This window comes from Ctenopharyngodon idella, chromosome 7, assembly GCF_019924925.1.
Source record: "Ctenopharyngodon idella isolate HZGC_01 chromosome 7, HZGC01, whole genome shotgun sequence".
NCBI classification, from domain to species: Eukaryota; Metazoa; Chordata; class Actinopteri; order Cypriniformes; family Xenocyprididae; genus Ctenopharyngodon; species Ctenopharyngodon idella.
Genome location: NC_067226.1, coordinates 402383 through 425213, shown reverse-complemented (window position 1 = coordinate 425213; position 22831 = coordinate 402383). Strand labels below are relative to the sequence as shown.

Sequence of the window (22831 nt, the reverse complement as noted above, 5' to 3'; positions counted from 1 at the left end):
TTGCACTTGAACAGACAAACACACACAAAATTGTCAAAATATCCTCAAACACAGTGGGTTATGTCTTATTTGAATGTAAACAGTTGAGAATGAAAATGCATGCATAACAGTATATTGGATCTGTTCATTAGGTCCTAAAGTGACAGCAGACTAATAAACTGCCATCTGTCTCGTTACTGTTAATCAAAGAACAAAAGAAAAAAAAAAAAAGAAAAATCACTCAATGATCTTGACTGAATAACTTTTGTAACTTTAATAAGGATTAATCTATATTTTATTTATAAAAACAAAAATGTTGCAGTGTTATGTGACATTTGATTTCAATTTCTAATACAACTATGTTCAGTTGTATTTGTGTTACTGCTAATTTGCTTTTTTTTCTTATTGTATTACTGACTATATACTTGTCTTTAATAATGCTTGAAATTTATATTAGTCTAGTTTATCAGTTAGTTGTTCTTTAAGCTACTGATATTTGTTCAAGGTATTCAGCTGCAACAATGTTTTGCAACAATATGTTTGAAATCTCTCATTTTTATTACCATATTGGAATCAAAACTAAAATTTAAATGATACCCAACCCTAGCTGTGTGTCACCCTGTCAGAATAGACCTGTGACCCCACAGAACCACTACAATAAAGAGTTGTATAAACATTATAAAATGGACCATCAGAACACTGCATGTGTGACTTACATGTCTCTGAGATCATCGGGTACAGCGATGGGGACTTTGTAGAAGGAGTTTTGAGAGGAGGGGCTGTTAGGATTGACTGGACGGATTCGTTCTGATGTGACAATTTCGTTGTATGTGGCGTCACAGGCTGCATACTCGATCACATAGAACTGAACAGACAAAAAAAAAAAAAAATTAAGTTAATTGTTTTAGGTAGTTAAATTGGATTATTATACCAATTGTTACTCTGTGGAATCAATTTGATTGGTCAAACACAGCATTCTGAGATCAAATAGTTTTGTGTAATGACTGTTTAAATTATTTTATTTGTCAAATACATCTTAACTCAAAACCAATTTTTAAAATCACCTCTTATTTACTTTTTGGCAATAGCCATGCAACAAGCGGGATAAATGTACAGTCATCTTTGAATCTGGCTCTTGATCACCCCGTCGGGTTTATTTTGCTGTAATGACCAGCTGACTGTTTATCACACAAGTCACAATGGCCTCTTTAACGGTCTCACCACTTTAATGACACAGCAAACAGACTGAAGCTGCTCAAAGACGGTTTTGTTGTGCTAGACCACTAGCTCAAAATGACAGTAATTAGTCACTCCAATGAGACACATTAGCACAGCACATGCTGAGTGAGACTGAAGCCATCTTAAGGCCAAAATTATGCATCTAATGCCTGTAATGCAATAAAAGCAGTGAGGAAGAAAATGGATTTGAAGATAATCTGGAAACAGCCCCTCCTGCCTAATAACAAACCCTATAATAATCACAGAGCTACCACATCTCATATCAGCGTAACACCCGACTACACTCAATGACCTAGAATGCAGTCAAAAGTCAAGTCTAAAAAATTAGTCCTATTATTCGTCTGCCCCAATATCAGAGTAAAGTGTGCAAGAGGGAGAAGACAGTGTCCCAGTGAGAGGTCTGACTGTCACCCATGTGTTGCGTTAACCTAATTAGTCAAAACCTGTGTGCAAAGGCAGGTTTGAACAGGAACTTGTGACAATAAACAATGGACAGAAGCAGACAAGCTCTGAGGAGTTTAAGCAGTTATTAGATCATATTAGTATTTTTTAAGCGTATTAAAGAGGACCCATCATGATTTTTTTACATGTTCAACTTTTTTTAGTGTGTAATCAGGGCTGGAAATGGGGGGTAACGCGGGAGGACAGAGTAAATTTCGAGGGGGGGTGGTAGATTTTATTAAGGAAATGAAAAGGATTTCTATATATTATTCACTCAATAGCCTATGAAAGCGATACGAATTCAGCATAAAAACAGCCAATGCCTCTCTGTCAGCACGGGTCCTCACAGAACCAATCATCAGAGCAAACCACCTGAGGTAAATAAACTGATGAACCGAGATTTTAGCAGAAAATCTGAACAGAACCAGTTACTTTTAAATGTGATAAAAGAAAATTTGATATGGATAAAACAATGTTTACGTATCTGAAATTGTCCAGGTTTCATCAAATTTAATGCAAACTCTGTCTAATAATGATGTCTAGCCTGAAAAGAGACGTTTCCATTAATGAGACAGTAGAGCTACACAATCATTAAAAGATTGCGATCTTGTGCCAAACACCCTAAATGACGATGTATTAAACCTTTTGACAAATGCGAACATTCAGATCTGCATTGGCACTGCCACTGAGCCACAGAGAGCAGTTGTCATGTTTAAGTATGAAACATGTTTAGGTCTTTTCAAAAGTAGACTATCATTATTTCTGTTACAATAATTCAAAATTATCAAAGTAGTACTGGGATAAAACTTTATAGTTCGAATATAAACACTGATGTCTACGGTAGTGATCAAAAGAGTAAATCACCTTTTGAAAATAACGACGCTTCAAATAAATATTGAATCAATTACATCATTATGCCACTAGGTGGCGACAAGTGACAAAAATGTATGTCATTAAATAATTCATTCAAGAGATTTGCTCAAAATGACTGATTCATCCAATAATGAAACAAGGTCTTTATAAGTGAATCATAGTCATTGAACCATTTAAACAGACTTTAAGGGGAAAAAAAAAAAAATCACTTGAATTAATTGAATATTTTTAATAGACTGCAGCAACTAACATTGTCAGAACCTCTAGTAAGTTACATTATTTTGTTTAGTTCAGCATCAACCTCATGTGATAAAACAGGTTGTGAGAAGGAGGGGGAGATCAACTCGTTAATACTCTATATATTCTTAAAAGCAGTTGAAATCATTTCTGAGATTTCTTACATTCTAAATTCTTATCCAAATTATTTAGATTTTTGCATATTAGATTCCCTTTCCCTTAAAACTGGATTCACCTTTAATTGTGTTTAATAATTGTTGATTTTCAAAGCACTAAACTGAGAGGTCGCCATCCAAAACATTCTTTAGTTCTTTAACCTGGGGACAAATGTTTTTAAAAGGTTTGTGTGACCTGTTCAATTATGCATGCACCACATATAAAGATTTTTACACAATGTATCTTTAAGTTGGCCAGAATTAGAGAGGTAATTATTGCCACACAATTCATTTATGCTGTTCTGACCTTTTAATGTGCCTGCCTCGATTCAAGAAAAAAAAATGTTTGGAGGAAACATGAAATATGTTTAATGTCATTACAGATTATACAAGATTTTATATGTACATACGTCTGAAAAGAAAAACCGAAAGGAAAAAATAAAAAATAATATACAAGTCTTCCCAACTAGAGTCTCCCCCATAAATCTCAGCCATTTCCAGCCCTGTGTGTAATGTTGCTGTTTGAGAATGAAAAAGGTCTGCAAAGTCACTCCAAAGGGAGTTATTCTCTATATCAGTAAGCACTGTTCCTGAACTCCGGATTGATTGCAGTCTTGAGTTTTCTTCCAGGAAAGAATACATCACAATATTCCTCAATTAAATAACTCCTGCCTAAGGCATACGCAAAATAATGGGAAGAGGCCTGGTTGAGTTATTAATGTGTTGAAACTCACGGTTATGGTAAGGGGCATGACAAAACACGCTCTGGTTGACCAATCACAACACACTGGTCCAGCCGACCAATTAGAGCACACTGTATTTTTCGGAAGGAGGGGCTTCCTAGACGTTTCTCAAAAGCATCGTTATACATAAAGAGACAATACATTACAGGGCTCAACATTAACACTTGTCGGCTTGTCTGGGAGTGGGACAAGTAGATTTTTTGAGTAAAAAAAAAAAAAAAAAAAGAGTAAAAGAGAATTTTACTTGCCCGACCAGACATAGCCTGATTAAAACGTCAATAAAAAATAACTAGTACGGAATCACCAAAACATGAGAATGATTCTGATTTTGTTACATTTATTGTCAGTGGCAACTGATAGTGGATAATATATAATTTATAATGTATAGAAGGTAACAAGGTTGTGCTGTTGAGGCTCCCGCAGCCTCAAGGAAAAATCAAAACAAACGAGCAAAGCACACACAAAGACACTCAGTTAACATACTGTGGTAGTACTACACAGTACTTTTTTCCTGAATACCATCACGATTGAAAATGTGACACTGACTTCTGATTTCAACAGCTCAATAAACAAATAGTTAATAAGTCACTTGCTGTTTAATATTGACCGTTTTTGTCTATTTCAGCAGCGTAAATAGTTCCAAACAAAGATCACAGCAGAACTATAGCGCGTCTCACAGCAACACTCAGCCGTGTTTCATTATTGAATGATTCAGCGTTTTGAATGGATCGGTTGAGTAATCTTTGACCCATTCATAAACTGCCTAATTCTTGAATGAATCAGCCGTTTCAACAAACCGCTTTAATGAATGACTCAATAGGGCTTATCACACTTGAAATAGTTAACACTGAGTCATTCTAAACCCTGGGTAAACAGAATCCTGGGTTATCTTGCTTCATGTTCGACACTGCTCATAATTTACCTGGGGTTAACAATTAATCCTGTGTATTCATAAGATGACTTTTAACACTGTACATTCCTTAACCCTGGGTTAACGTTCTTAGTTGCATATTTGTGTAGTCTGTGTCACTGATTGGATGAACGCTGCAAGCAATGTGTTTACACAGGCTCTAGCGTTACGCATCCTCATATTATATATTGCCGACTGTACTATCAAGTTTATCCTGAATGGAATTTTCAAATTTTTTCACTCCAATTGTCACATTTTCTGTCGCCACTTGACATTTTTCCCCTCAAACCCTGAAGCTACTGTTTATAAAATGCACAGTGTTTCCATGACTGTCTAAAGCACGAATATTAGTCACGCTATTGATTGTCCATTGCTAAGCATCTAATCATAACATTCTAACACCGCATCGTTTCACACTGTACAAGTTTGGCACCACAGTGCAGGCTTAGCGTCGCAAAAGCGGTGCTAACCCTGCTCCGGAGCAGGGTTTTATAACCCCGGGTTAAAAAGTGGTACTAACCCTGCTTCTAAATTACAAGTGTGAAACGCTCCTTTACCCGGGGTTAAAAGCGGTGTGAAAAACCCTAAGGAATCACTCATTAAGATGGTCACTTGCCGCCACCTACTGCCCTCAGGGTAAATATCACAAATATGCAGGTTTAAATATGTCAAAGCTGATAGAACACTGATGACAATATTGTTTCAGAATAAATCTTCCAGACAGAATAAATTTTCCAGACAAGCAACCTTTTTTACTCGGACAAGTGAATGATTGATTCACTTGCACATGACAAGGCTTAATGCCGGGCCCTGCATAATAATGTTTCCTTGGTCCCTTTAAAGCCGTGTTGGATTTTCTCCTTAGTGTAAAGGTTGAGAGGTCCATCTATCACTGTTTTATGCTATGTTTTATTTTATGTGTATGTTTTATGAGTATTATGTTTATCACTATTTTCCATGTTTGTAGAATTGTTTGTAGAATACTCATGGAGTAAATATATAGGCTATAAACTGTGTACACACAGCTTTTTTAAAAATGGTGGGTGCTGGTGTTCTGTATGCATTCGGCCAATCAGCGTACACTTATGTCACTGGTAGTTCCTATTGTGCTGGGACAGACCATACTCTAAAGTAGGAGCTCATTTAGTTCCCCCAAAAGGCATTCCTAGAAGTAAAATCTTTCCCAGTCCCTGCGGTGCGGACACAAAAAGTGGGTACTTTCACCATTAGCTCTAGGAAATATGAAAAGGTTCCTCCGGTGCAAAAGCCCTGAATAATATGCATTCAAGCACCTAATCTATTCCCAAACACAAAATAAAAGACTTTGTAAAAAGGCATACTAGGTCCTCGTTAATAAAAGAAATTAGATATTTTGATTCTAGCAGCTAATGTAAATGCTAGCATTTTACCTTAACTTTACAATAATGTTCCAGGTTCAATACTAGTAAAAATTGAAATAAAATAAAGATTGTGCTTGCATTAATGTACTTTCATTTTAAATTGAACACACTGAACCAGGATAAATGTTCAAATAAACAGTTTTGAAAAAAATTAACAAGGATTAAAAATTACATTAACATGATACTAGTGAGGTAAAATTGCTTACTAACCTTTTGCGTGTAGTTATATTCAATATTTCAACCACTGTCATGACCATGCCGTTATGCCCCGTTTACATGGAGCAAACAGGAATAACAGGATTTTACTTTTACCTAGAGGTTTAATTAGACAGGGATGCAAACAGATCAGGGGTAAAAAAAATGTGAGAAAGATGCGAGTCATCAATTCATCAATGATTATATATATATATATATAAAAAAAATATAGACAACTAAACAAAACATGTAATTTACTTGAGGTTCTGACAAAATGTTCTATTTGATGTTAAATGAATGAATTGTCAGGCCCTGGGTAAGCCATGTCAGGCTTATTAACAGTCCCAAGCTTTACATATCGATGCCAATTAAATGAAGGTTATCATAACGCTGCTTTATGAGATTCTTACGAAGGAATGCAGGCAGACCTAGCGGAGATGACTCTCATCCGTCGTGCACTCTTCCCAGGAGCGTTTCATGTGGTGTGAAGCCAGGAGGAGGGAGGTTTTTTTTTTTTTTTTTTTTTTTTTTGGACAACGGAGAAGGCGTGATTCTCATGATTTCATTCACCATGACCCTGTCCAAAGACTGTCGTCGTCGTCGTTAATATTAAAGATGAATAAAATTCTCATCAATAGAAATTCATAAATATATAGTCAGTATTATTCTTTGAAATGACTGCTAATGTTTACATTATTGCAAAGGGACAACTCAAAATTATTTTTCGTGGTAATGACAGAATACAGCTGATGCAGCCATTCAAGCATTACTAGTATTGAACCCAGAACATTCCTTTAATCTGATGCTTTAAGTGGGACCCATATAGAGGATCCCAGATGTCTTTAAATGGACCTACATTTTAAGGTTGTTTATCTTGCTCATGCATACTGAACACATATTCTAGAGCTTATGGAATCTGCTATTAGATCACCAGGGGCTTCAGTCTGACTCAATAAATGAGATCACTCTCTAATGTTTATGGGTAACTGGGTCAGTACTGCAGATTTGCTTGTTAAACGCCTACTGGAGCAGCAAGTCCCAGAAAGACCTGAAACACCCTTCATCAATATTCATACATTCACTTTGGACTCAACTTCGGAGGCCAACTGAGTGAATAATGGGAGACAGAGCCTTTGAAATGCAGACCCTGTAACCCACACCTTATCAAATACATGCTCATGTGCACAGCTTGGACACCTGGACCTGGCTTACCTCTCCCTTCATCATCCTCACCCTCGCCAGCCACCAGCCGCAGGGCTCCTGCTCATTGGCTCTGGAGTAAACCTGCACGAGAAAGACCAGGTCAGTTAAGTGTGTAAGTAAAGCACTGAAAGAAATGGGCTGTGTGTGTCTGTGAAAGTAGACACTTAATTAGTATTTGTTTGTACCGTAAAAGGAGTGTGCTGTATGATAGAGATAAAAGAGGCAGTGTGTGTCAGGCATATTTGAATCTATTGCTCAACCAATTTCTTAATTTAAGACACCAATACCAGATTAAGATGCCCAATATATATTATAAAACAACTTAAAAGGCACAATATGTAAGATTTTTGGATTAAAATCCAATAACCACTAGAACAGTGTCATATATTTTGTTGACTTACATTACCCCAGATGGTTCCAAGAATCTTTAAATCCAGAGGAATAAGCAATTTTAACCAGGACACGGACCGTATCAGTGCGTCGCCTATCAGTAAGGTCATACCCGATTTACCCTCGATCTCCGTTTTATTTTTATTTCCGTTTTTTTGTTTTATTTTGTAGAAACCATGGAAACACCAAAGACGCTTTAATATATTACATGTTTCATTAGACAAGGGAAATGGATACATTTATAGACAGAAAACTAATTATTGTTATATAGCTCAACACATTTAGTCTTATTGTTTGAATCTCATTTTCTTGATTTTCCTAAGCTGCATGTTTTCACCATACCTCAGAGAAAAACACTATTTTGTCAAGTGGCTAAAATAGCAAAATCAGATGCAGCTTTATTTTTAGTAACAGTAATACAGCATTTTCTTCATCATACAATACGTTTTAAAATTGATTGCACGCCATTTAGCAACAAGCCATCCAGCATTTATTAATATGATACTCTAATATCGATCTAGCTTACTGCAGTGTGCAACAAGTGTCTCATACCAGCCGCGATTTTGGATCTGTTTCAGACCTGTTAATCAGTCAAATGGGCAATTTCAAAGTGGCTGGTGAGGTGCACGGTATTAAAATCCTGGCTGATACCAGTACCACCAATTGATATTGATATTCCGTATTTTAAAATATAGGTTCAATAAAACACTAAAATAAAATCATTTCTCTTAAATCAGGGCTTCTACAGGTTATCAAATCTAATTTAATGCTTTTTAATGCCAATTTTTTTAATTTTTTAATGCTATATATATACGTCGCTACATGTCGATAGATGACGACATACGTTAATTCGAAAATTCATCATGTCATTGTTACATTTGCATTCTGCCAAGTGTCAGCCCTTTAGATTTGTTTGCTTCTCTTTTCAGGTAACTTTGGAGGTAGGTTTCTACAAGTGTCTTGGAGATTTAGTCTCATTTTTTTCATGTAATCCCAGATGAACTCGATGATGGTGAGATCAGATCTATGTGTGGAGCATATCAGCTGTTGTCAGACTCCTTGTGCATACAAAATTCTCACTGGATTACAATTAATGGCAAAAGGAATGTTTGGAAATTTAAACTGATATTTCCTACTGACACACTATAGCAAAAGATAATAACTGTCTTAACTTTTCACCTATAAAAATAAATAACTTGTCACCTCTGAAATTTCTTGTCTGCTCACATAAAGGCTGCATGGGCAGTGGAAGGAAAAACAATACCACTGTATACATTTCAGAATCCAATCAAATCTCATGGCTAAGATTCTATTATAAATAAAGCCCCTTTATACATAAATACCTACGTTTCACTCCAAAGTAATATACATATTACTAAAGTTAAACATGTTGTAAAGGCATTTCATGTTGTCTTTAAAGAATGACCTGCGTTTAGGTCTAAGGAAAGTAATGTAAGATGACAGCCTTATACATGTTTTGTTAGCAGAGCATTTCAAGGAGCTATTTCTCCAGTGATGATTCCTATGTGGGGGGTTTTTTGTGTAGTGCTCCGAGGGTTTTAGAAGTGAATGTATCCCTACCTCCACCTCATCACCCTCACAAATGTCCTTGTGGTAATCGGGTGGGGGCGGCAACCTCACGTCACTGAACGGCAGCTGTCTCTCCGGTTGCCAACTTGTGGAAAAGAAGTCATACACACAGACACACAGAACTGTCAGTCAAGTTACAGTTCTTTGACACCCCACCTCCAAAAACCCTGCAGACTGGCTTAACAAAACCCAATGCAGAAAGAAACAGCGCAGTTTAATGGCATATTTATACTCTGGAAGATGTCCGTTTTAAAGTAGTATCACGCTGGTGGAGGAGTATTTGTGCAAGGAGGGGTGTCAACACTCAGATATAAGGGTTCATTGTGGTTCTACTGAAATGCGCAAAACATATGCTCTCAGAAATGTAAAGCTCACAACTTTGAATAAGTCACACTTAAATGAACACAAAAGTTCCAAAAACACTAGCAGTTTCTCAGTTAGTGAAAAACCTCACTTTTATTGAAATTCCTTACACTGTCTTAATCTGTTTGACCTTATCAACTAAACACAGGTTAGACAAATTCACTATTAAACACAAATCTAATAAAATCCAAAAGCACATGGTATCAGAGAGATGATAGTGCTCCTGGTTGTCCATGGGTCAGCAGAACCATCCCAAGAATGGCAGGGCTACTGTCCCACACTCCCCTGCCTGCATACCTCACTGAGTTATTTATGGATCTCAGTCAGCCCAAAACAGGGAGTGAGAGATGAAGAAAGAAAACAGATAAAGATGGGAGGAGTAGGGTGACATGGAGGGGGGGAAAAGGAGAACTATAAAGAGCTGTCTGACAGTTACCCAAGAGAATTAGCACAGGTGGAGAGAGAGACGGGCTGAAGCACATGGCTAAAGGAAAAGTGGAAGTGATCTGTCAGTTAAGCACAACAAACAAAAAAAAAAACAAGCTGATAGTGAGATGCAGACAATCAGATAAGACTCCATCTTACTTTTATTTAAATAAATTACATATAAATTGATCTACTTGTACATGTTAATACTAGCATGAATTTAATAAATAAAATATTGAATACAACCATGTTTATTTATTTTTTTTAAGATGTACACACTACGTATCAAAAGTTTGGGGTTGGTTAGGGCTGGGCGATAAAAGTTAATTGCAAAATAATTTCTTGATAAAATGTTAACAAAAGTTACGTGACTATTAAACAGCGCTGTGCGATTCAGTGAGAAGCACAGCGCTGTGTTCCATGTTGTTCTAAACCCGTAAGACCTTTGTTCATCTTCGGAACACAAAATGATATACATCGTTAAAATAGTCCATGTGACTACAGTGGTTCAACCTTAATGTTATGAAGCGACGAGAATACTTTTTGTGTGCAAAAACAAAACAAAAATAACGACTTTATTCAACAATTTCTTCTCTTCCCTGTCAGTCTCCTACACTGTTGACATAGTAACAGTGCAGCGCTTCCTGGTTCTATGTCAGAACGCCGACTCAGTATTGGCCAACACTGTACACGAGCAGCACGATGCATGCATTTGATGCTGACGCAGGAGCTGGCCAATAATGAGTTGGACACCCTTTGCGTTTAAAACACAATTCAAGCTACCGCTACTGTCAAATCAAGCTACTGTCAAATGTGCATTTCTAACAGACAAAACATGTAATATTATTAATATTGCAGCCTGCACGGCAAAGTGTGCCAAAGATACGTGCCATCAAAGTCAGGCAACACAAACCTGTTTGATGATTTGAAACAATATCATCGGTTAGAACATGCAGAAACTAAGAAATAAATTTTTCTATTAAAAAATGTATTTTGTTAAGGAAAAAGACCGAAAAGGAATTCAAAAATGTTTTGAATGTTCTATCTCAGATTAATTAACTACAATTAACGGTCTGGTTTCTTCAACTTTCACTCAGGAGCAAAAGTCTGCCTTTAAACTTGAAAGAAATAAAGATTTGACATTTAACGTGACAATTATCGATATCGACTGATATGAAAAAATGTTATTGTGATATTTTTTTTGGCCATATCGCCCAGGCCTAGGGTCGCTAATATTTTTTTATGTTTTTGAAAGAAGCCTCTTACGCCCACCAAGGCTGCATTTATTGGATCAAGAATACACAGTAAAACTGTAATACTGTGAAATATTATTACAATTTAAGATTTTCCATTTTAATTTAGTATAAAATGTAAATAATTCCTGATTTTTCCAAAGCTGATTTTCAGCATTACTCCAGTCTTCAGTGTCACACGATCCTTCAGAAATCATATGATGACTTGCTGCTCGAATAATATTTAATATTATCAATTTTGAAAACAGTTGTGCTACTTAATAAAGTTAAAAAGAACAGCATTTATTTGAATTTGAGATATTCTGTAACATTATAAATGTTTTTACTGTCATATTTGATCAATTTAATGCATCCTTGCTGAATAAAAGTGTTTTTACAAAATGGTAAAGACACCAAACTTTTGAACAGTAGTGTGCGTTTATATATTTTATAAAAATATATCAAGACAACTGATAATGGGCCATCATGCACTACCGTTGCTTAACCCCTTTTAAAGACCCCAGAGATACATAAAAAATTTTTTAAAAATCTGTTAAAAATTATGGTAAAAAAAATTGCAGCTGTGGTTGCCAGAAATTTACCGCCAAAAATAATGTAGCAACATTTTAGGTTTTACAGATTTAACTTAAATTTACAGTTTAAAAAAAAAAAAAAAAAAAAAAAACTGCATTTCATTAACTGATATAATGTTAATTTACCAACCTATTAAAGTACTAATATCTGTTTTGCAATTTTGTAATTCACTGACAACCACCAAAAACAGGTGATGAGAAAGTCACATGATGAATCATCACAAAGCTCATCACAAGCAGCTTATCCAGAAGCTGAGAAGGTAAATACTAATATATAGAAGGTTCACAGTGTCATTCACACAAAAAACTAAACACCATCATGGTAACACACATGATATTAAAAAAAAAAATGCAATAAACATTTAACAACACTAGATGTAACAAAACTCTAATGTACATAACTGATTAGAAAAAACTAAGAAAAACTAAGAAGAAAGTTATTTCAATGAAAATACATCAAATGTGAAGTGTCACAGGGAATTCTGGGAATGTCAATTTACGGTTTTTCACTGTAAATTATTCAATGACTTGTTCTTTTTCACTTCCAGAAACTGTAAATTTAACTTTTAATGCAACATAAATGTAAAAACAAATGTATGGTTAGATCTATTACAGCTTTTCACCATATTAGTATGGAAACTTTGTTAACCAATTAACAGGTTTTTTTTTTTACTGTAGCATTTTTACAATCTTTTATAGTTAAAATCATGGTCATTTTTACAGTACACAGCAATTAAACAGGGTAAAACTTCTCTTCTTGGCTAACCTTATATTTTTGTTGGTTGTGTAGGTGGCAGAGAGTGAACACTTAACACAAGCAATACCTTGTGAAACAAGCATAGGCTCTGAGAAAGAGTGAACAAAATGCTCGGCCAAACTTACTTGTTTTCAAAGACTATTGTGAGGGAGTCTTCGTGTACATCCTTGATGAAACCCTAAAAAGAGAAAATATGATCAGCAAAAGTGTTCTCCATGGTACCAAGTTAGCACCTGTTGTTTGGGGAGTTAACACCTGTGAGACACAGATGTGATACAAAACCATGTGCTTTTACACATTAACTTCCTAAAGCAACATGTATATATTTGCAACAAATGTGGCCACAAGCTTGTCACAGGGATAGCATGTGATGGCTTGTGAATGCGAGACACAATTGGGGAGTAGGCACCCAAAGTCCCCTCCTCAAAATCTGTTCCTCATCCATGACTCCTCCCTCCTTCACAAGTCTATCAGAGCCGCCATTAAAATAATTAGTCGCCACCCCATCATAGCTTATACAGACAATGCCTAATATGGGGCAGAGACACTGAGACAAGAGAGAAAATTAGACAGAACGAGTTCCAGTATATAACCTGCTTGGAACAGACAGGCTAGTTTCAAGAACACTAGCACAGTTGCATATGCAGGCCTATTTAGAGTCACAAGACACATGAATTCACATATAACCATCTAATGGATGAATCTGCACTATCACTCTTGCCAAATCCACATTATCAATCCAACTGAGAGAGAGAGGGGTCTAAAGTTTTTATTTCTGTATGTCTGTCTTTAACTGTGAATGTAAAATGTACAATATCCAGCTCTATTTATGAGCTATTAAAAGAATCAAGATTTAATTTCTTTAATTCTGCTATTTTACAAGTCAGCAAAATCTGAAAATCTGAGCATGCTTTTAAAATAGACGGTCCTGTGTTGAAGCCATTCCAATGTACTAGATTGTGAAGTTACATATTCCCATGTTTGCTGACCGCATATGCCCATGAGAGGCATGGAGCCTTATGTTAAGGTGGCAGTTCTGGGAATGTGATACTACAGACTGCAAGGACCCAACAGAATGAGTGGCAGATAACTAATCGACGACAGAGACCCTTGTCCATCCTCTATTCATTCCCTCATGGGGGAACCTCAAAGAAACCTTGAAGTTAAACTGCCTATCTAGAAGAAATAACTTTCATATTTCAAACTTATAAAAAGTAGGTCTTATAAAAAGTCTTAATTTGAAAGAAAAAAAAAAACAATTAATAAAACTAAAAATACACATTCAAGACAGGAGAAAATGTAATCATTTAAGATTCTGCACACATCGTTTGCACTGATCACTAATCTGAATACTGGGGCAAACTTTCCCCTTCAATGTCTACTTGGTGGAGTCGGAAATATGCTTAAGATTTTTCTACTCATAACCTGGTTACAAAACCAAGACATTGATCAGATCATCCCAGATCAGAACTTGTTGTTGGGATTACTTGTGAAATAGTCAATTTAGAATTAGAAGAACACGTTGACAGTTTACAGCAAAAATGCAGAATGTGCATATAAATAAAAGAGAGGTGAGACTAAATTGGCAAGAATTCATCTTTTATAACATCACAACATGATGGGTCACGGAACAGAAAAAGTAAAGAGAGCAAAGGATAAGAGTGTTAGTAATAGTATTGGTGGGGGGTTGTAGAGTGTTGTGTGTCAGATCACCTGTTCCTCTCCCACATGCTTTGGCCCCTCAGAGTTTTACAGATTGAAACAGCCGTCACTGTCATCTTACTACAAAATAGTATATCCTTAACAAATAAATCACAATGGAATAATATCCAATGGAATGAAATCACCGATGGAATAATATGCCCATCAATAAAAAAAATAAAAATAAAAAAAATTTAAAAAAAAGTGTTTCATATGGTCTGTTCTGTCAGGGTCGGGCTCTGTTGAATTCTCTGTTCACACTTCCACAGAGATGGATGAAATCAGTGAAACATATGTGACTCTTCATGGCACACATTTGCATCACTTCACAGCTAAAGTTTGATAAAACTGGATGGTCACAACATCTAAATACCTTGTGATTGATCAAAGGAGCCTGATCTCAACCTGAACAAATTCACCATCATAGGCAACAGCAGTTCTGGAATGGTTCTTTGGTCCAAACAGCTCATTTGGTTGAAGTAACACAAAAGCTGAACTGAGTGGTTTCCCCACAGTCTAACCTGAACTCATGCTGACCAAAAAAGGGGACAGGCTTGTGAATAACCAGTGGCACCAGTTTCCCAAAATGCACATAAAACACAATTTAAGGCTGACACTTTGATATGTATAAAAATCAACCACACTGCCTTAGTCTTAAATGGATAGTTCATTCTTAATGAAAATGTGATCTTCAATTTGGAAGAATGATGCCGTCAGACACCATTTACTTTTTTGTTGTCTGGAAAAAAGATGCAGTGAAAGTGAAATAAGTCCCTAACATATTTTGTGGCCCACAGAAGAAAGAAAGGGTTTGGTACAAACATGAGGATGATAAATGATGACACATTTCATTTTTGGACTAACAATCTCTTCAAGCACTGATGGAGTGTCCCATCACGTGTCTCAAAACAAAGTGAGACACCCATCCTCTCATGAAAGCGCCTGTGATGCCCATAAATACTATATAGGTAAGGCAGCTCATTAGGTTGAGACACTGCCATTGGCTTCTTGTCAACAGACTCATTAGCTAACGTGCTAACAGGACTCGGTGGTTCTCCTGTTTACCAGCTAAGAAATAAAATAAACAATCTATCCAAACAGGCCGATGACTAGCGAGCAGTTCCAAACACCAGGGAGCACTTACATCTCGGGTCTCTTTGAAAGTGATGCACGTCACTGCATCACTCCTGAGCTGTCTCGACTCGTTTGTAAATGCGTACACTTGATGTTTATGGTTTCATATTGTTGTTTAAAATAAGGTTACCTTGTAGAAGGCCCCGTTGGAGCCGCGCACCTCCACCGCCAACCCGTCCATGTTCGTCGGCGGGTCCCCACAACTGTGCCTCTCTTTAGGCGCTCCGACAGCGTGCGAGTCCGGTACCACCCCCAGCTTCACGGGCCTCTCGCCGTTCTCCGGCCGCTTGTGTGTGTCCAGTGTTTCGGGTGAAAGAGGGGGGGTGGGGGGGTTAAAGGTGACGGGGGAGCACAGAAGCCACAGGGAGGGGTTCAGCTCCGACAACCTTTCCAGTGGGGGCAAATCAACTCAATAACGGCTGCCTAAAGCGTGAGGGAAGCTCGCAGGAGTGCAGTAAGTGGCGGGTCTGGTGCTGAACTGATGCTGTCTGATGACGGTGAATGTAAACGAGGTGTTAGCACAACAGCTAACGCAGCCGCTAATCAACGTTCACCGACACCTTGTGGCACTTGAACTCACGGTTCCTGGAAATGTCGAGGTGATTTTCGTGAGAATCCTCTCAACTATATCTGAAAAGGATCTTGATTAGGACGTTTGTTCTTTAGTAAGACTGTAGTTCTGTGCTACTACACCCTTCCCCTCCAACACACGCCGTCAGAGTGGAGCAGCAAGACTGTGAATGACCCCGAAATCCCCACCCCTCTCCACTCTACGCCCCGCCCATCGTGGCGTTTGTGGTTGGAATTGGTCTACTGTGCTGCCACTCACGCACAGCTGCGCGCCATAATTGGCGGAATTGTCGAGGGCCGGTCGACGCGGACTCAGTGCTCACGGCTTCAGATTCGCCGGGTTTGTCCTATTAGCGCCAGTTGTGTAGTTGCTATATTTGGGTAGCTCTGGTTTTTGAGACCTACTGATTCACAAAAACTATCATATGTAGGCTACATGTCATGTAAACACAGCTCTTTCTTTATGTATTCTGATATACCTTAGCGAAAATATTATAATGTTTGTCAAACATGAGGCAATGCCGGATGCTTTGGGGTCTTTCATAACATCAAACACCCTATATAACTTCATGATAAATAATCATAAAATGTACTAAACTCAAAACACATTTCGAAGGCTTTGGTGCATTAGGCACAGCTGATTGATTTTGTATGTCAAACATTTAAAATATCCAGTGTATTTCTTTTAAAATCAGGACTCATCTAAAATGTAGACTTGAAACCGCTACTTTTTATAATCCTTAAAAGTCTCTGTTTGAAATACTTTATGGCAACATTAAAATACCATAGAATAAGTAATCAATTGCCATGCATAACCACTAAACTATATTCTTAGAATACTTTTTGTAACAGATGTTGGATAGTGAAATCTCACAGCTTCTTGACTGTTGCACATGTTATGGCATATGCACTAGACTGATGTCTGATACAAAAGGAAACAAAAGTACCATTAAGGTTACCTAAAAAAAATACATGAAATTGTCAACAGGATGCTGGGATACTTGACAACAAACATGGAAGGTGTAAACTGTTCCTGGATGTTGGTCAACTTGATGCTACTTATTGATGGGTGAGAAATAAGTCATGAGTCATGACATCAAACAGTTTGACCAAATGAGAGGGTGAGGAACTCAGGAGGGGGTTGAAAAAATGACAGCTGAAGACATCAGATGTTGGAGGACATGTGTCAAACATCAGAGGACGTTTTAACAGATCCAAGCCACTGCATTTGTGAAGTAAAGGGATATAAAATGAGTTGGGAAGTTACTGTTCCATTAGAGAAATTTCTTCAGTGTCACATGATCCTTCAGAAATCATTCTAATGCTGATTTGCTGCTCAAGAAACAATTCTTTTTATTATCAATGCTGAAAACAGTTTTTGCTGATTTATATTTTACGTGGAAACCATGATATATTACCATTCAAAAGTTTAGGGTAAGATTTAAACAATAATAATAATAATAATAAATATAGCTGCAAGCAGCAATTACAGGGCCAAGCACAAAAACGGCACAATAAGCCAGCCAACCTGGCTGTGAGCATCAGACCAACTGCAACAGTGAGCAATTAAAGACCTATTAAGATCATTTTAGGCAAAAGAGCTGAAAAATGATCAAAAATGAGGATTTACTGGTTTATCACGTTCGACCAATAGGTGGCGCTGTGACCAAATTAATGTGGTATGGTCAGAGTGAGGTGGCAATGACACTTGCAAAGTTTGGTGTCAATATTTCAAAGCATTGCAGAGATACAGACTCAACAGTGATTTTGGCATCATGCCTCTAATTTGTTGCTGCAGTATAGGAAAAAAGTCGTGTTCATTCGTGTAATATAGCATTTTTTATCATAATACTGTATTGTAGTTAATGTAAATTTCATGTTTTGTTCAATTATAGCGCCACCAAGAGGCACAATCCCACCGATTTTTTTATGTGTCCTCATGGTGACCCCATACATGTGTGTATCAAATTTGGTGCAAATATCTCATTTCGTTTTGGAGTTATAGACATTTACATTTGGGCTGCGACATATAGTTAACCAGCTTAGGTTTCGTGTTTCCTACGCTGGTTTCGTCTCGATCGGACTAACAGTTTCAAAGATATTCGCAATCGTTTTTTAAGCGCTAAATCACCACGCCGCACAAACCGTAAGTCGAAACCTAGCATGTTTGGTATCGTTGGACTCGGCAAGGATTCAGGAGTGTAAGGATGTGACTCCTATGAAAATAAGCCAACCATATCAAAAGTTATAGAGAAACTTCTCAGGCTCCTTCAGGTCATTGTGCTGATGACCCATACCGAGTTTCGTAATGATACGCAAATGTGTTCGTAAAATACAGCATTTTACTACAAAATTCAAAATGGCCGACGGCAAAAATGGCCGATATGGGAAAATTGGATATCATTCGACTCGGCATGATGCCCCGAATCCTAGGAGACCAAAGTTATGATTTTTGGACAAACCCATCAGAAGTTATAAGCAAAAATAGCCATTTTTCATATCTCCAGACCAGTGGGTGGCGCTGCACCGAAACTCTGCATGATGCCCCAGGTCATGCTTGTGATGACATGTACCAAGTTTGGTAAGAATATAATAAATCGTTGTGGAGATATAACCTCAAGTCTGATTTCTCAAGCTTTTTGTCGAATTCATTTGTGCCTTTTTCGAGAACGGATGGATCTATCAAAAAGCTTTTAATAACTTTTTGCAAGCATGGTCTGAAGATGATCTGTATCAATTTTTGTGAAAATCGGAGTAACGCCCTAGGAGGAGTTCGAAAAAGCAGGTTTTTCAAAAGGTTAAGTCAAAACCTAGCATGTTTGGTATTCGTTCAGGACTCTAAGGACATGAGTCTTTTGAAAATAACTTGACCACACCCATATTGGTAAGCATTTGAATATTTGATTTTACCACCAGGTGGCGCTGGTCCGAAACTTCTCAGGCTCCTTTGGGGCATTGTGCTGATGACCCATACCGAGTTTTGTAACGATACGCTAATGCGTTCATAAAATACAGCATTTTAGCACAAAATTCAAAATGGCTGATAGCCAAAATGGCAGATATGGTAAAATTGGACATCATTCGACTCGGCATGATGCCCCGAATCCAACGAGACCAAATTTATGTTTTTGGACAAACCCATCAGAAGTTATAACGAAAAAAATCCATTTTTCGTATCTCCGGACCAGTAGGTGGCCATAGGTGTTTCCTCAGGTCATGCTTGTGATGACATGTATCAAGTTTGGTCTGAATATGATAAAGCATTGCGGAGATATAACCTTGAGTCCAATTTGGGGTGCTCTACGTTAAATTTATTTGCGTGTTTTTCAAGAACAGTTAGGTTAATCAAAAAGCTTTTAATAACTTTTTGTCGGCATGGTCTGAAGATGATCTGGTTCAATTTTCATGAAAATCGGAGTAACGGCCTAGGAGGAGTTCGAAAAAGTAGGTTTTTCAGAAAATTCAAAATGGCAGAAAAATTTTCATGACGGAAAATGACATCATAGGGTACATTTGATTTGGCTTGAGGCAAGGAATCAGAGGAAAAAAAAGAATTTTGTTTCTAACCCTTACGGTTCAAAAGTTATTAACACAAACATGTGTGCAACTTTGGACAGCTGGTGGCGCTAGAGGGATTGAGTTAGAGACTCCAAATTTGCAATGGACAAAGGTCAGACTGTCCTCTAACTGTGTGCCAAATTTCACAACTTTCCCACAAACGGTTCTATGGGCTGCCATAAACTTCAAGAGCGGAAGAAGAAGAAGAATAATTAAAAAAAAGAACGCCAACGGATACAATAGGTGCCTACGCACCTTCGGTGCTTGGCCCCTAATAATAATAATAAAAAAAAGAACGCCAACAGATACAATAGGTGCCTAAGCACCTTCGGTGCTTGGCCCCTAATAAAAAATAAAAAAAGAACGCCAACAGATACAATAGGTGCCTGTAACAAGGTTCAAGGTTTAGGAAGGAAGAGGACAGGGTCGGCTTGACTACTGACTGCTTTATTTTAACCAATTCAGCATACAAAAAGAAAAGGTGTGCAGACAGGCACAAAACAGTCATAAATCATTCACAAATTCTCTCCACAACAAAAGACACATCCAGCTTGGGCAGCAGTCAGTAGTCCTTCTCTCTCTCGCCCACTCCTGTTTCTCCTGGTGTTATATACTCTCTCCACACCAATTACTGAAACAAGAGACAGGTGTTCGTCATTTGCATTTAACCCACTCACTCACCGTTCGTCTCCTGACTCTCTCTCCCGCTGCCGACTCCGCTGAACCACGCCCCCCTCGCCACAGTGCCTAAGCACCTTTGGTGCTTGGCCCCTAATAATAATAGTAATACTCTTATTCAGCAAGGATGAAATTGATCAACAGTGACAGTAAAGACATTTATAATGTTACAAAAGGTAATATGTTAGCCTTAAGGTTATGAATAAGTTGGTGTGTTCCAAAACAATGACAAAATCCGTATTTAGGAGAAATAAGCATTCAAAATTGACAGTCTCAAAATTTTCATGACATTACCGCAAATTTCAGCTTCTCATCAGATATTCTGTCCAATCAAATGCTCTCTAGAATCTAAAGCGTCCTGCTTCCTACATTTTAAATAGACACTGAAGCTGTGGCTGAAATCGCTCATGTTCACACATTTACTATTTTCTACATTGTGAATGGCACATAGTGGACTATATAGTGGATAGGGAACGATTAAGACAGTGATATGCTTTCCATTGAGGCGAATAAAGTCTGGTTTCACGTTAATGTCACGCATACCGCGCACACAGTCTGCTCTGGTCCAGAGAGTCGAGAGCACAGAGCATCCGCAGTAGGTAGTCAACCAAAATGCCTATTACCGCCGCATGTCTCGGCTAATTATTTATCATATAGCCTAAGTGCATTTGGTAACACTTTACAATACGTGTGCACTAATATGCATTAGTTCATGCTTAACCAATGCACAGATAATCATGTTTTAATGTATGACTCATGAAGAACTAAACTATTAATTAATGATTACTGCATCAACAACTAATAATGTTTCTATATGATTAATAGATTAAGTAATATATGAATTGTTATTAATTAAATGTGTCATAATGTATTAATTCCTTAATAACATATTTTATTAACTAATAGTGTAAGTTAATGTGTTAATTACCACAATGGTTTGAAGCCATTTACTTCAACTTCCAGTTGTCTGCTTTAATTAATCATTAACTAATGATTTGCAAATGTATCATTATGTTTTGACTTTACTTGTTGAGGCACATGACTATTAACTAATTGTTAGCTAATATGTCATTATGGTTTTGACATCTACATTAAGCCATGGATTTCAATTTCCAACTATCTACAACCGTGATTCCACTGTACCAGATTAACTGCTGCATCCAGAACCTTGTTATTCATGGCACAGGAATGTGTCAGGTTAAGCTTGAGATTTGGGGTTCAAAGGTGGAACACTGAGAACATGTGGCCGGGCACTGCTATTTCGTAACACTGTGTCAAGACCGGACAAAGAGAATAGAACAAAGTCCCTTTAAGACAAGTCATTTCACTTGGCGGCCATCTTTGAAATGCCTCTCGGGCATCCAAGTGCAGCTCCTATCTCTTTGAATGAGGAAACATCAAATTCTCTAAAGCTGTTTGCCAAGCTTTCAATTAAATTTCATATTTGAAATCACCAATGAAATCTGACAACAACTGTCTCATAAATTTTGTTTCTAAACGCTCAAATCATGACAAAAAAAACAGTATTTTTCAGGCTGGATCAACCTAATGCGCATGCGCAGTCCTAAATGCTCTCTTGTGCCTCATTTCGGAGGCGCGCGTCTGACTGTTTCTATAGAAACCGGAGCTTCTAACGGCCGCTGCAGTGACGCGATGACTTTACCAATCGGCGATTGGCTCTTATTTAGAAGGCGGGACTTATTCTGCCATATTGCGCGTTGCACTTTCTCCCATTCATAATAATACGAGTGACGCATCTTGTGTTATTCTATAGTCTTTGGAATAGAACCCATTATAATCAGTGATAGTGATTCTACAATGGATGCAGCACAATGCAACACAACACAACGCAACAAAACGTCACTTCTGTTATGAAGGATAAATGGACTTGCAATTGTCTGTCATGTCCAATGTAAACAGCTGTTGCGGCATGACTTGAAACACATTCTTTAACATTACACTCACTGCATGTGCAACTGTCAAAACCCATTAATTACATATTACTTAACAATTAGTTAAAAGTCATGTGCCTCAACAAGTAAAATCATAACATAATGATACATTTTCAAATCATTAGTTAATGATTAATTAAAGCAGACAACTGGAAGTTGAAGTACATGGCTTCAAACCATTGTGGTAATTAACACATTAACTTACACTTTTAGTTAATAAAATATGTTATTAAGGAGTTAATACATTATGACACATTTAATTAATAACAATTCATATATTACTTAATCTATTAATCATATAGAAACTTTATTAGTTGCCAATGCAGTAATCATTAATTAATGGTTTAGTTCTTCATGAGTCATACATTAAAACATGATTATCTGTGCATTAGTTAAGCATGAATTAATGCATATTAGTGTATTGTATTGTAAAGTGTTAACGTGCATTTCCAGCTATTTGAATAGCCGACTGTTACAGTGAAATATTATAGTGACGGCAGACAAAACGCTTG

The 22831-nt window shown here is 37.3% G+C and overlaps 2 protein-coding genes across 4 annotated transcripts in view; one reads left to right on the top strand and one right to left on the bottom strand.

The window, feature by feature from the left end:
- Positions 1–16301, bottom strand: part of fxr2 (FMR1 autosomal homolog 2) — a 105848-nt gene extending 89547 nt beyond the window's left edge. For 2 of the 3 annotated variants that reach the window (XM_051900714.1, XM_051900713.1), the window contains exons 1-5: positions 15692–16301; positions 12852–12904; positions 9347–9440; positions 7385–7456; positions 696–844 (exon numbers count right to left, since the gene is read on the bottom strand). In XM_051900714.1, coding sequence (XP_051756674.1) covers positions 696–844; positions 7385–7456; positions 9347–9440; positions 12852–12904; positions 15692–15742 — 419 coding nt within the window. In that variant the 5' untranslated portion in view covers positions 15743–16301. The remainder of the gene's footprint in view (positions 1–695; positions 845–7384; positions 7457–9346; positions 9441–12851; positions 12905–15691) is intronic. The other variant, XM_051900712.1, reaches the window with a different exon arrangement.
- Positions 1–22831, top strand: part of LOC127516283 (uncharacterized) — a 344148-nt gene that overhangs the window by 151899 nt on the left and 169418 nt on the right. The window lies entirely within an intron of this gene.